The 12,114-nt window shown below is 45.8% G+C and overlaps 1 protein-coding gene across 1 annotated transcript in view; it reads right to left on the bottom strand.

Moving 5' to 3' along the window:
• The window catches only part of PPP2CB (protein phosphatase 2 catalytic subunit beta), a 147,550-nt gene extending 146,216 nt beyond the window's left edge, over positions 1-1,334 (bottom strand). Inside the window, exon 1 of the mRNA XM_033915947.1 lies at positions 655-1,334. Within this exon, the coding sequence (XP_033771838.1) occupies positions 655-756 (102 nt within the window). The 5' untranslated portion in view covers positions 757-1,334. The remainder of the gene's footprint in view (positions 1-654) is intronic.
• Between the last annotated feature and the right edge of the window lie 10,780 nt (positions 1,335-12,114).

Below are 12,114 nucleotides of genomic sequence, written 5' to 3'. Positions count from 1 at the left end.
AACACTTAAACATCACTTTGACGTTCGCCCGAATTTGACCCTCATCACTCATGGGCAACCCGCTAACAAGGAACGTTATTAAGTCGGGTAGTTAGACATCCCCCTCTCGATAGCCTTTTCTGCCCCATCAGTGTAAAACCACAAGAAATTATGTACAGCTGGCTTCAGCCTCATGGAAAAACATAAATACATTTGCCTCAAATATCCTCTCTTCTTCCATACCCGATACAAAAAAAAAAGTTTAAACTAAATACCACACAATACAGCTCAATAGACAACATACATACAAACGCCCCCCACACTTGGTTCCTGCTGCGCAGGCGCGCTTTGTGCCCTACCCCCAACCCAGCACCCGGAGCACGCATGCACAGTAGAGCCCCACAAATGTTTGACTACCTGGCTGTTAAAAAAAACAAAAAACAACCAACCCAACAGACATAGCAGACCGGCACAGGGGAATGAATGAAACCAATATTAGTAGGTCTCCGGCCGGGTACTGCCAAAACAGATATGCGCTCTCTTCATGACGAACAGAAATGTTCAGCCACAGTAAAGCATTATGACTTAAAAATGAAGAAAAGCCCTTCCACTCGCTAAATAAGAGATTCGCCCGCACACTAGTGCCATTGCCGCCCTCCCCTTACTATTACTCACCTTCTCGCACAGCGTTCTCACTTGATTTTCATTCAGTTGTTTGCACTCGTTCAGCTGCTCGATCCATTGATCCAGTTCCTTGGTGAACGTTTTGTCGTCCATGGTGGTGGTGGTGGCGGCAGCAGCAGCAGCGAGTTTCTAAGGTTGGGCGACTCCCTCCCTCCAGTGATTCAGGCGAGGCCGCGGGATGAGCTCGGCTCTAGGGCCGAGCGGTGGGAGCTTCCCCTCCCTCCCCCCGCCCCCCAAACTTGGAGACTGCTGCTGCCTGGCACGCGTGAGCGCCAACGGCCTTCCCCTAACGCCAGCCTCTGAAGCCCGCGCGCCCGGCACTTCTCAACTGAAGACTACTGCCGTAGTGGTTCGGTGCTCCCCCCTTGCGGTTTGTATTTCTGGTGTTGAGTGGGAGTATAGTAGAAAGGCAATGAGAGGATTTTTTTTTAAGCTATGGCCTATATTAGTTATCCATAGTGGAACGAAAAGCCGATAAGGGATCCAAGTTGCCTTTCGTTTCTGCCGGCGCCGCGTTTCTTCTCCCCGCCCCCGACGCCTAGCACTCGGTCCTGCTGCAATGGCCGCTCGGGAGCTGCGCACTTCTCTCCTCCCCGAGACGTCAGCACAAAGGTATTTCCGTAAGGCGGGCAGCGAGTGAACTAGAGGCTGTGCCTGTTGAAGGCGGGGTAGGGGTGTGAAGAAGATCATCGCATTTAGCCTCCACCGTCAATGCTTTTGAGCTGTCCATTCTTTTTAGTGAAAGTGACACCAGCAGAAGTTAGCTTACCAGCTTGATTGTTCCTCCATATCATTGGAGCCATCTCTGTGGGTGCTATAGCTGCTTCAGCGCTTCCAATATTGAACAAACTCCTTGACTGTCTTCAGGAAGATGTAATTCTTGTTGGTTTTAGCACCTCAATAATTTTGAAAAGTTGGCTCCTATGCTGCATATAAACTGTATAGTGTAACCATATCAGGGGCATCAAAACCCCTTTTTGTTTGGGAGGGGAAGCTCTGTCCTAACCTCCACCCATGCTCTCCCCTCAGCTCCAGCATCTCCCCTTCCTTCCCTTATCTACCTCCATGGCATTTAGTGTTCTTCCTTAGCTCTGCATCCCTCACTATAGTGCTCAGCATTTTTCTCATCCCCTCCTCATAGTCTCTAACACTTCTCTCCTTCCCCAACCTTTCCCCTATAGTTTCCAGCACATCTCTTCTCCTCCCTCCCTAATCCCCCCTCCATGGTCTCCAACACTTCTTTCCACCTCCCAGCCCCCTGTGATATGTTTAGTGCTGAGACTCATCAAGCCTAATGATTATCATCTAATGCTGCTCATCCATGTTGGCATTAATGATACTACTAGTGCTGAATCGATTCGAATCAGGTGAATCAATTTGAATCGATTCAATTAAAAAAAATCAGCCTCCCGATTCGATGACCGACCCTTCCCCCCCCCCCCCCCGTGCCTTCCTAAAGCAGGAGCGACAGTGCTGCCTCTTGCTGGCCATCTGCTGCCGCTCCTGCTTGAGGGGGGAAGGTCAATCAGAAAGGCCTGCATGTTCCCCGCTCTTACCTTAAGCTAATACGGCAGCCTGCAGGATTGCTGGTGCTTTAGCGATCCCTGCAGCTGCCGTCATCCTCAGCGGCATGTTCTCTGCTACGGTCCCGCTCCTCCTCTGACATCAGGGTCAGGATTGCGGCAGAGGAAACGTGCCGCTGAGGACGACGGCAGCTGCAGGAATCGCTATAGCACCAGCGATCCTGCATGCTCACTTATTAGCTTAAGGTAAAAGCGGGGAAGCTGGGGGAACATGCAGGCTTGCGGGGGGAGCAGGCTTTCACAGTGGGGAGGCAGGCCTGTGCAGAGGGAGAAGGAGGTAAAGAGGGGAGGGGAGATGCCAGACCTGGTGTGAAGTGAAAGGGAGAGACCAAACCAAAAAGAGAGGGAGGAAAGCAGAGGACGGAGAGGTGCTGGACTAATGGAGAGAGGGAGAGAAATGCAAGATCACAAGGGGAAGGGTACCAGAGGGACAGATACTGCGCCAAAGTAGGTGGGTAGAGTGCAGGTTAGCAGGAGATAGTAGGAAAAAGCCTATACACTTCTCCCTCCATATCCGTGGTTTCCATATCTGCAAATTAGCTTATTCGCGATTTTTTGGCTGCTGACTCTGCCCCCCCCCCCCAAATTACATCATCATTAAAGTTCTTTTTCCTTTTACTATATCAATAAAAAAGTTTATCTCTTACCATTCACTCTGAAAATCGCTGCTTCCGTACTTTCTCCCACAAATTCACTGCTTCCATGCTTTCTCCCACAAAATCGCTGCTTCCCTGCTTCCCAGTGTTCACTGAGAAAAACGCTGCTTCCCAGCATCCATAGAAAAGCTTCTTCCCAGTATGTATGGAGAAAATCGCTGGGGATCGCTGCTTGCTTGCTCTAAGCTCTGAAATCGTTGCTTACCTGCTCCAAGCTCTGAAATTGCTGCTTACCTGCTCCAAGCTCTGAAATTGCTGCTTACCTGCTCCAAGCTCTGAAATTGCTGCTTATTTAAATACCGCAAATAACAGTAGAAAAGTTATTTGTGGTTTCAATAAAAACGACGATGTTTTCTAAAAACCGCAAATAACATAAAAAGTTATTCATGGTTTTTCTATATTCACGCCTATGGTCCGCCCACATCCCCCGTGAATACGGAGGGAGAAGTGTACCTAGGGAAGGGGATACAGGAGGTAAAGAAGAGAGAAAGAAGAAGCTGGATATGGGGAGACACATGAAACAGAGATAAGATGCTGGGCATGGAGGGAGCATAGGAACAGGGACACAAGGGGAACACTACTGGAGAGGAGAATAGGGACAGGAACACAGAAGAGAGATGCTGGATGAAAGGGTAGTTGAAAAAAGGAGGAGATGGTGGATCTGTGGATGATGGGGTCCATCGTTGCAGCTGCGGGGGGATGGAGATGAAAAAAAGGAAAGATGCCAGACCTCTGGGGGAGGAAAGGGAAACAGAAGGGGAGGACAGAGATGGAAGATGGATGGTTAACACAGAGAAAAAAGGAGAGCCTGATCAGAAGACAACCAGAACCTGGGACCAACATGATTTGAAAAATGACCAGACAACAAAAGGTAGGGAAAAAAATTTTATTTTCTGTTTGGTGATTACAATATGAAAGATTTGAAATGTGTATCCTTCCAGAGCTGGTGTTAGACCGCTAATGTGAGCTAGGATTTAACAGAGAGAGGAAAAGTATTTTTTGTTTGTTTATTTTGTTTACACCACAGGTGGATAGGAGAGGGCAAAGGGTGTGAAGAGGCTATAAAAGGGGTGAAGAGGCTATAAAATAAACCCACCAGGATGTTTGAAAAAAAAAAACAACCAAACAAACCAAACTCACCCAATTGGGCAGGAAAATCAAATCGAAAAATCGATTCAATAGGCTGAATCAAATCAAATTTTTTTCCCTGAAACGGGCAGCACTACTAGGTACCCCTCTAAATGTATCAAAAGTTACTGTGGCTCTGGGAGAGAAAGTGAAGCAGTCAAGTGTGCAAGTGGTATTCTCAATCCTCCCTGTCAAGGGTAGAAGCCAGGGCAGAGAAGCTTGCATCCTGGAGAAGAATGCATGGATGGTGTTGAGAGCATTTTTGGCTTCCTGGACCATGGGATGATTTTCCAAGGACTGCTAAGCAGGGATGGTGTATCTATCAGAAAAAGGAAGAAGTGTCTTCAGCAGCAGACTGGCTAACCTACTGAAGAGGGCTTTAAACTAGAACCAGGGCAGAATGATCAAAGCCCCTAGGTGAGTACTATATAAGCCCTCAGGTAAGTGAATCACTAAATACCTCTAAACAAACGAGTATAGGGGGCGATGTCTGGAAAGCAGTATATACCGTACTAATGTTTGAAGTATGAACAACAAGATTCTAGATCTAGAGGCTGTGATGGAAGAGGCTGAGTTGGATTTACCGGGCTATAATCTGTTCAGGAAAGACAGGGTAGGAAGAAAGGAGAGGAAGTAGTAGTATTTGTTGAAGATTAGATTAAAGCCACAGAATTGTAGGACCTGCAGGGTAAGGAAGAAGCACTGTGGGTCAATCTGGAAAGAGGGAATGGAAAATGTATGAGGGTCATTTCATAAATAATGCACACTATTTTTTTTTTTTTTTTAATTTACATCTTTTTTTTCAAGTATTTCTTTACAATCCTTCAATATAGTCTCCCTGCTTTGCAATGACTGAGTCCCAACGTCCGGGAAACTTCATTATTCTATCCAAGATACCGTATTGTTCAGTTGCCGAATGGCTTGGGTACCGGCAGAAGAAAGCTCTTCCAGAGATGCAAAACGATGTCCACACATAGGTTGTTTCAACTTTGGAAAAAGGTCAAAGTCTGGTGGACTCATGTCTGGACTGTAGGGAGTATGAAGTAACACCTCCCAGCCGTATTTGCTTAGTTTTTCATTCAGTGACAAGTGGAGAGCTCCATCTTCCCCACGACCAAAAAGATTTTGATGAGCTCAATCAAAAGTCAAACAAATGATGATTTTTGCTTATGATCATGAAGGCATCATAATCACAGACAAAGTTCCATGTGGAAGAACTGTCACAGCAGTGTATTATCGTGATTTTTTGCAGAAAAATGCACAAAACCCAACCTCAGTTGCTCTTGGCTGGGCCACTCATTCTTCACAACAACACTCGCCTGTACCTAGGGAATGTCATTGAAAAACTACACGAATATGGCTGGGTGGTGTTACCTCATGCTCCCTACAGTCCAGACATGAGACCACCAGACTTTGACCTTTTTTCAAAGTTGAAACAACCTTTTGCATATCTGGAAGAGCTTTCTTCCGCCGGTACCCGAGTCATTCGGCAACTGAACTAAAACGGTGTCTTGGATGGAATAATGAAGCTTCCCAGATGTTGGGACTTGGTCATTGCAAAACAGGGAGAATATATTGAAGGAATGTAAAGAAATACTTGAAAAATAAAAAAAACACGTAAATTTTTTAAAATAGTGTGCATTATTTATGGAATGACCCTCATATTTACATTGGTGTGATATACAGGCCTCCTTCACAGATAGAAAAAGTGGACAGATTTAATAGAAGACATCCAGAATATAGCTGTAAAAGGGGAAGTATTACTAAAAGATAATTTTAACATGCCAGATGTTGATTGAGGTATCCTTACTGTAGGGTCTTCTGGAAGTAGGGAGATCCTGGATTCTCTACAAGGAGAATTGCTCCAGCAGTTGGTAATGGAGCCCACATGGGATGGGGCCATACTGGACTTAATGCTTACAATGGGGAAAGTGTTTCAGATGTTGCAGTGGGTTTCATCTGGCATCCAGTGATCTCCTTATGGTGTGGTTTAATATTAAGACAAGTGTAGAGAGGGCTCATTGAAAAGTATAGGTTCTAGACTTTAAAAAAGTAACTTTGTTCAGATGGGGGATTATGTCAAGGAATTGTCTGGATGGAAACATCTGGAAGAAGTAGGAATGCAGTGGACAAAACTGAAAAGAGCTATTCTATGGGCAGAAAATCATTTTGTAAGGAAAGTAATGAAAAGAAAGCCACTTTGGTTTTCAAAATTGGTAGCTGAAAAGGTAAAGAAAAAGAGGTTATCTTTCATAAACTACAAAAGATTGCAGAAAGAGGAAGACAGGCAAAAAATATTTGGAAAAGTTAAGAGAGGTTGATCAAGTAGTCAGGAAAGCAAAGATGCAACTGGAAATAAAAATAGCCAACACGATAAAAGGGGGGGGACAAGACTTTTTTTTTAGGTAAAGTGGCATTGTGAGACTTAAAGGGGAGGAATATGGAGAAGCTGATAAGGCTGACTTGCTTAATAAATATTTTTGTTCTGTGTTCTCTGCTGAAGCGCCAGGAACAGGACCACAGAAGACAAATGCAAATATGGATGGAGGTGTTGTAGACCCTGATCAATTTCCAAAGGATTGTGTTCATGAGAAGCTAGCTACACTAAAGGTGGACAAAACGATAGGGCCAGATGGTATACATCCAAGGGTACCTAAGGAATTTAGGGAAGTTCTGGTAGCTCCACTGGCTGACCTTTTAATTGGTTCTCTAGAATTGGGAGTGGTACCAGAGAACTGGAGAAGGACGGATGTGGTCCCCTCTTCACAAAAGTGGAAATAAGGAAGAAGTAGGGGAACTTCAGGCTGGTAATTTAATGGAAACACTTTTAAAACAGAGAATAGTGCAGTTTCTGGAATTCAGTGGATTATAGGACCCGAGGCAACATGGATTACTAGAAGCAGGTCTTGTCAATTTCTTTGACTGGATGACCAGATAATTGGATTGAGGGAGTGTGCTAGATATGGTATATTTAGATTATAGCAAAGCCTTTGACAGTGTTCCTCACAGGTGTATAATAAACTGAGTGCCCTCGGGATAGGCCCCAAAGTGAAGGACTGGGTCAGGAACTAGTTAAGTGAAAGGTGACAGAAGGTAGTGGTCAATGGAGATCCCTCTGAGGAAAGAGATATCCCAGGACAAGCAGGCAGCATATTCTCAACATGTGGGTGACATCATCCACGGAGCCCCGCAGCGGACAGCCTCACAAGCAGACTTGCTTGAAGATCTTTTAAGAGCTCGCGAGTGCTGCACCGTGCATGCGTGTGTGCCTTCCCGCCCGAGTCAGGTTGCGCATCTCCTCAGTTCTTAGTTTTCCGTAGAACCAAGAAACCCTGTTTCTCAGCTCTGCAGTTTCACTAAGTGCCTTTCTCGCACTGCGGCTTTCTTTTTCGTTTATTTTATTTTATTTATCAAAGTGCTTAGGACCTCAACATTGTCCTGAGTCCTGCCCATGCTGTGCTACCCTTCAGAAACGAGCTCTTCACAGACGTCATGCAAAAATCCTTGAGCTTTTCGGGCCTATGGAGCAGTCTGCAGAGAAAGCCTCAACCTCAGTGATGGCCTCGTCTATCAAGCCCCTGACCTTGAAGGCCTCATCTGCTGTGCCTCTTAAGGTTCCGTCCTCAGGCAAGTCTCCTCTTCCTTCCGCAGGTACGCTCCCTAAGAAGCCTCCAGATGAGTCTCAGGCAATCCAGGCAACGAGTGCAGTCGTGCCAGCCTCTACAAGACCCTCATCCAAGCGTGCCTCCAAACATAGGGAATACTCATCATCGAGGTCGCCCTCATTGGAGCGCACTGCTGCACCTCAAAGACCAGATCCATTGGTCTCGGTGCCTGTCTTCGAGGACATGCTGAAAGCTATATTGACTACACAGATTATCTCGGTCTTTGCTCAGCTTTCCCCTGCCTCTGCCCTGCTCCCTGCAAGCCAGCCTGAGCATGCTATCGAGGCACCTCGAGACAAACCTCGTCAGTCTTGGCCATTGTCCTCCAGTGACTCCTCACCTTGTCCTACCAGGTCCGAATCTCCAGCTCTTCGATCTCTTGGTGATGATGTGGACAGACCTCGTTCGAGGCATTTGTCAAAGCATACCTCGTCCTCAAGGCACCTAGCTTCCAAGAAGCCCAAAGAGTTTCCTCCTAGAAGTAGGGAGTCTCACAAGGTTATACGGTCTCCTACCCCTCGATTATCGATGGCGGCGTCTGTAGCTTTCCTCAGATCAACTCCTATTGAGGAAATCTGCAAGGCTGCCACTTGGTCCTCAGTTCATACATTCACCTCGGTTCACAGTCATTTGCGCACGGGACAAAGCCGCGCCGACATTTGAGCCTAGACAATTGGGCGCAAGACTCCAGCGCGCTGCTGGAAAAGTTAATTTTAAAGATCTCCAACGAGAGATGTGAGGGGGGAACCCCCCCAGTTTCCTTAATAGTGTTTGTGCTGCCATTGGGGGGGGTTGGGGAGTTGGAACCCCTATTATAGAGGAAACTTAACTTTTTCCTGATTTTTTAGGAAAAAGTTAAGTTTCCTGTATAATGTGGGGGTTGCACCCCCACCCACATCCCCCAACGGCAGCACGAACAATACTAAGGAAAGTGGGGGTGTTCCCCCCCACATACCTCATCAGAGCTCTTTAAAATTAAGTTTTCCAGCGGTAGGCTAGAGTCTTGCGCGCAATTGTCTGTGCCAAAATTTCGGCATGGCTTCGTCCAGCATGCTTTTGTCCCATCATCTTCACCTCTCATTATTGTCTGGATACTTTTTCCAGAAGAGACGGCCATTTTGGCCAGTCAATCTTAAAACATTTATTCTCCTAAATTGCCAACACTCCCACCATCCCTTTCTGGTTAGCTTGGAAGTCACCCACATGTTGAGAATATCTGCCTGCTGTCTCTGGATAACAACTGTTATGGTAAGTTACTGTGCTTTATCCTAGGACAAGCAGGCAGCTTATTCTCACATATGAGTGACATCATCCATGGAGCCTGGCATGGATAGTCTGAAAAGTGAACTGTCACTTTAAATTTTAAGAGCTTCAGGGGAGTCACGTGATGCTGAGCTAGAGAGCAGAGGTGTGTGCCTCAAGCTCCTGAGCCCCTCTCTATTTATCGGCATTTGAGCTTTTCAACAATACGCCTTTTAACAGCTCTCTGCTATTCTCGGCTGCCTTGAAACTTCTCCTCTGATGCAAACAGATGGAAACAGGAAGTTGCATCAGAAGAGAAGTTTTGGTGCAGCTACATGCGCAACTTGTGAAAAGCCTTGGGTCGCTCAGAGACAGAAAACTGCAAATTGCCAGCATAGGTGAGGGGGAAGGGACAGAGGGAGATGCCCCAATAAGGGGAAGAGATGCTTGGACCATGGTGATCAGGAGGGGGCTGCTGAAGGGCGCTGGACCACATGAAGGGTGCTGAAGGGAAGTGGAGAGGGGGAGGGGAGAGAGAAATAGACACTGAAGGGAAATGGGGAGAGAGGGGGAGCAGGTGCTGCATGGAAGTGGGAAGGAGAGACGGGAAGAGGAAGGAGCAAACACTGCATGGAAGTGGGGATGAGAGAGAGGGGAGCAGATGCTGATGGGAAGTGGAGAGGGAGGAACTGAAGCTGCATGGAAGTGAGGAGGAGAGAGGGGACAAGACACTGGAAGGAAGTGGAGAGGGAGGCACAGACACTGGATGTAAATGAGGAGGGGAAAGAATGGAACAGATGCTGAAGGGAAGTGGGGAGGAGAGAGAAAGGGGAGCACATACTGGAAGGAGGGGATAAAGAAAAAAGGGCACATGCTGGATTAGGGAGATACCAGATTTGAGGGGAGGAAAGAGATGCTAAAAATCACCTGGAAGAGGGAGAGATGGAAGGGAAGACGGAGATATCAGACCGTGGGAGAGCGTAGGGTAGAAGATTGGTGCCAGACCAATTGGAGGAGTGGAGGGGAGAGGGAGAGATGGAAGGGAGAGGTGGACAGATTCTGGTAGAGGCATAGAAATAGAGCAGATGCCATATGGAAGAGGCAGAGAGAAGGCAGACAGTGGATGGAAAGAAGAGAATGACGAGATGAGGAAAGCAGAAACCAGACAACAAAGGTAGAAAAAAACAATTTTCTTTTCTTTTTTGCTTTAGGATAAAGAAATGTTGTAGCTGTGTTGATAAACATTTATAAACAAAGCCCTGCCAGTGGAAGATCTCTTCCTCTAGTTCAGCAGCCAGAACTCTGATTTATAAAATGACAATTGTACAGAATATTGTTTCTTTTTATACTTTAATAAAATAGGTTCAGTATAAAACTATTTGAGGCTTCTGTGGATGGGATCAGATGGTTTGTGGGGATGAGGTGAAGACGGGGACCGAGCTCGCGAGGAAGGGCCAGAGATGGGGCCAGAGTTCATGGGGACAGGATGGAGATGGGGACCAAATTTTTTCTCCCATGTCATTCTCTAATGGACTGTTCAGGTCTTTATTCTGCTGCCATTTACTGTTTTTTTTGGGGGGGGTTTTAACATATGTGCAAGGTTGACTTATGGTGTGTACACTGCTAGCAGTTTGGCCTCACATTGGCCTCCTTGCTTCTGCACTTTATTCAGCTGTTGATCTGTGGATTTATAGAGCTCTATTCTGTATTTTTGACTAAGTTAAATTTTTCCTTGCTCTGGACGTTAAGGACCTTTTGAGTGACAAACTTATGAGTGGCGATTCACTGCTTTCATGTTCTACACAAAATTGGGGTGTTCCCAATTGCCAATAATTTGGACAAATTTATTTAGGGTTTTATGTAAGAATACTATTGCACTGATAAGGCTAGATGTGTTTGAGAGTGTGGCTGTGTGTGGATGATTAGACAATGCTAAATGGCCAAATGGTAGGTGTGGTATCTTTGTTAGATTAGCATGATTTAATTATTTTCTATTTCAGAGAAATAGGCTATAACCAGGGTTGAGGGTGTGAGAGCTGGACAGCATGAGTGGGAGAGTGGAGATTGAATGGTTTGGGGGCTTTGGGAGTAAGGTGTGTGTGTGTGGGGGGGAGTTTGGGTATTCCCCAAGTGCTGTGCTATTGCTCCTAGACTGAGAATTCTCAATAGGATACCAGATATTTGTAGATTTTCTCTTTACTGAGGTACATAATTTGCAAGCAGGTTCTAAAGGTTTCAGTGAGGTGTTGGGATGGTGGCTGGACACTTCAGCACATGCAGGTTTTGTGGATATGTGATTTACTCTGTGAACAACGATGATGGTCTCTTACACAGCTACTCCGTGATTTTTTCACTGGGATGAAAGTTGTGGGTCTGAGTGTTCACTAATCAGCACCAGCTGATAATACAGTTTATTGAATGTGATTAAACATAGAGACTATATAAGGTGATTAATGAAAGTGCCTAGTTTCCATATACCATGAAATCTAATATGTTGAAAATCTGCTCCTGGAATGTATTAGGAGAGAACTCACCTATCACACTGTCTAAAATTTTGCAAATGCTCAATAGATATAAGCTTACTTCTGTTAAGCAACAAATGTTTGTAGTTGAATGGGTGCAACACTGCTATTCCACTTCTTCAGGAAACAAGAACTGGAGTGACTGTTCTCCACAAATCAGTCACCTTTCAATTATCTCAATTAATTCAGGACCCTGAGGGGCACTATGGGGCTCATAATCAAAAGAGAAATTTGTCCAAAAACCGGCCTAAGTCCGCACTTGGACGAACATTTCTCAAATATGTCCAAGTGCCGATAACTAAAAACGGGTTTTGGACGTATTTCTGAACGACCTAGGCCTTCATAGTGCCGCTGAACTACCAAAGCTAAACAGGGCGTTTCGAGAGGAGTGTCGAGGGCGTGAGTTAGGAGTGAGTTGGGCATGCTTAGACTTAGTCGTACAGCATGTATATCCGAAAGTTATACACCCGACGACTGATGGAACTTGGACTTTGTGACTTAAATTATGTAAAATATGGTCTAAGTCACAAAAACCCACCTAAACTCACCAGATAAGCACTGAAAGCACATAATACAGACCCCCCCACACTACCCCAATGATCACCAACCCACCCCACCTCCATAAAAATATTAATCACACCTTTAAAATTCAACC

The sequence above is a fragment of the Geotrypetes seraphini genome, chromosome 1 (assembly GCF_902459505.1).
Source record: "Geotrypetes seraphini chromosome 1, aGeoSer1.1, whole genome shotgun sequence".
In the NCBI taxonomy this organism is placed as follows: domain Eukaryota; kingdom Metazoa; phylum Chordata; class Amphibia; order Gymnophiona; family Dermophiidae; genus Geotrypetes; species Geotrypetes seraphini.
The sequence above is the reverse complement of the archived record's forward strand: the minus strand, read 5'-3'. Positions and strand labels throughout refer to the sequence as shown.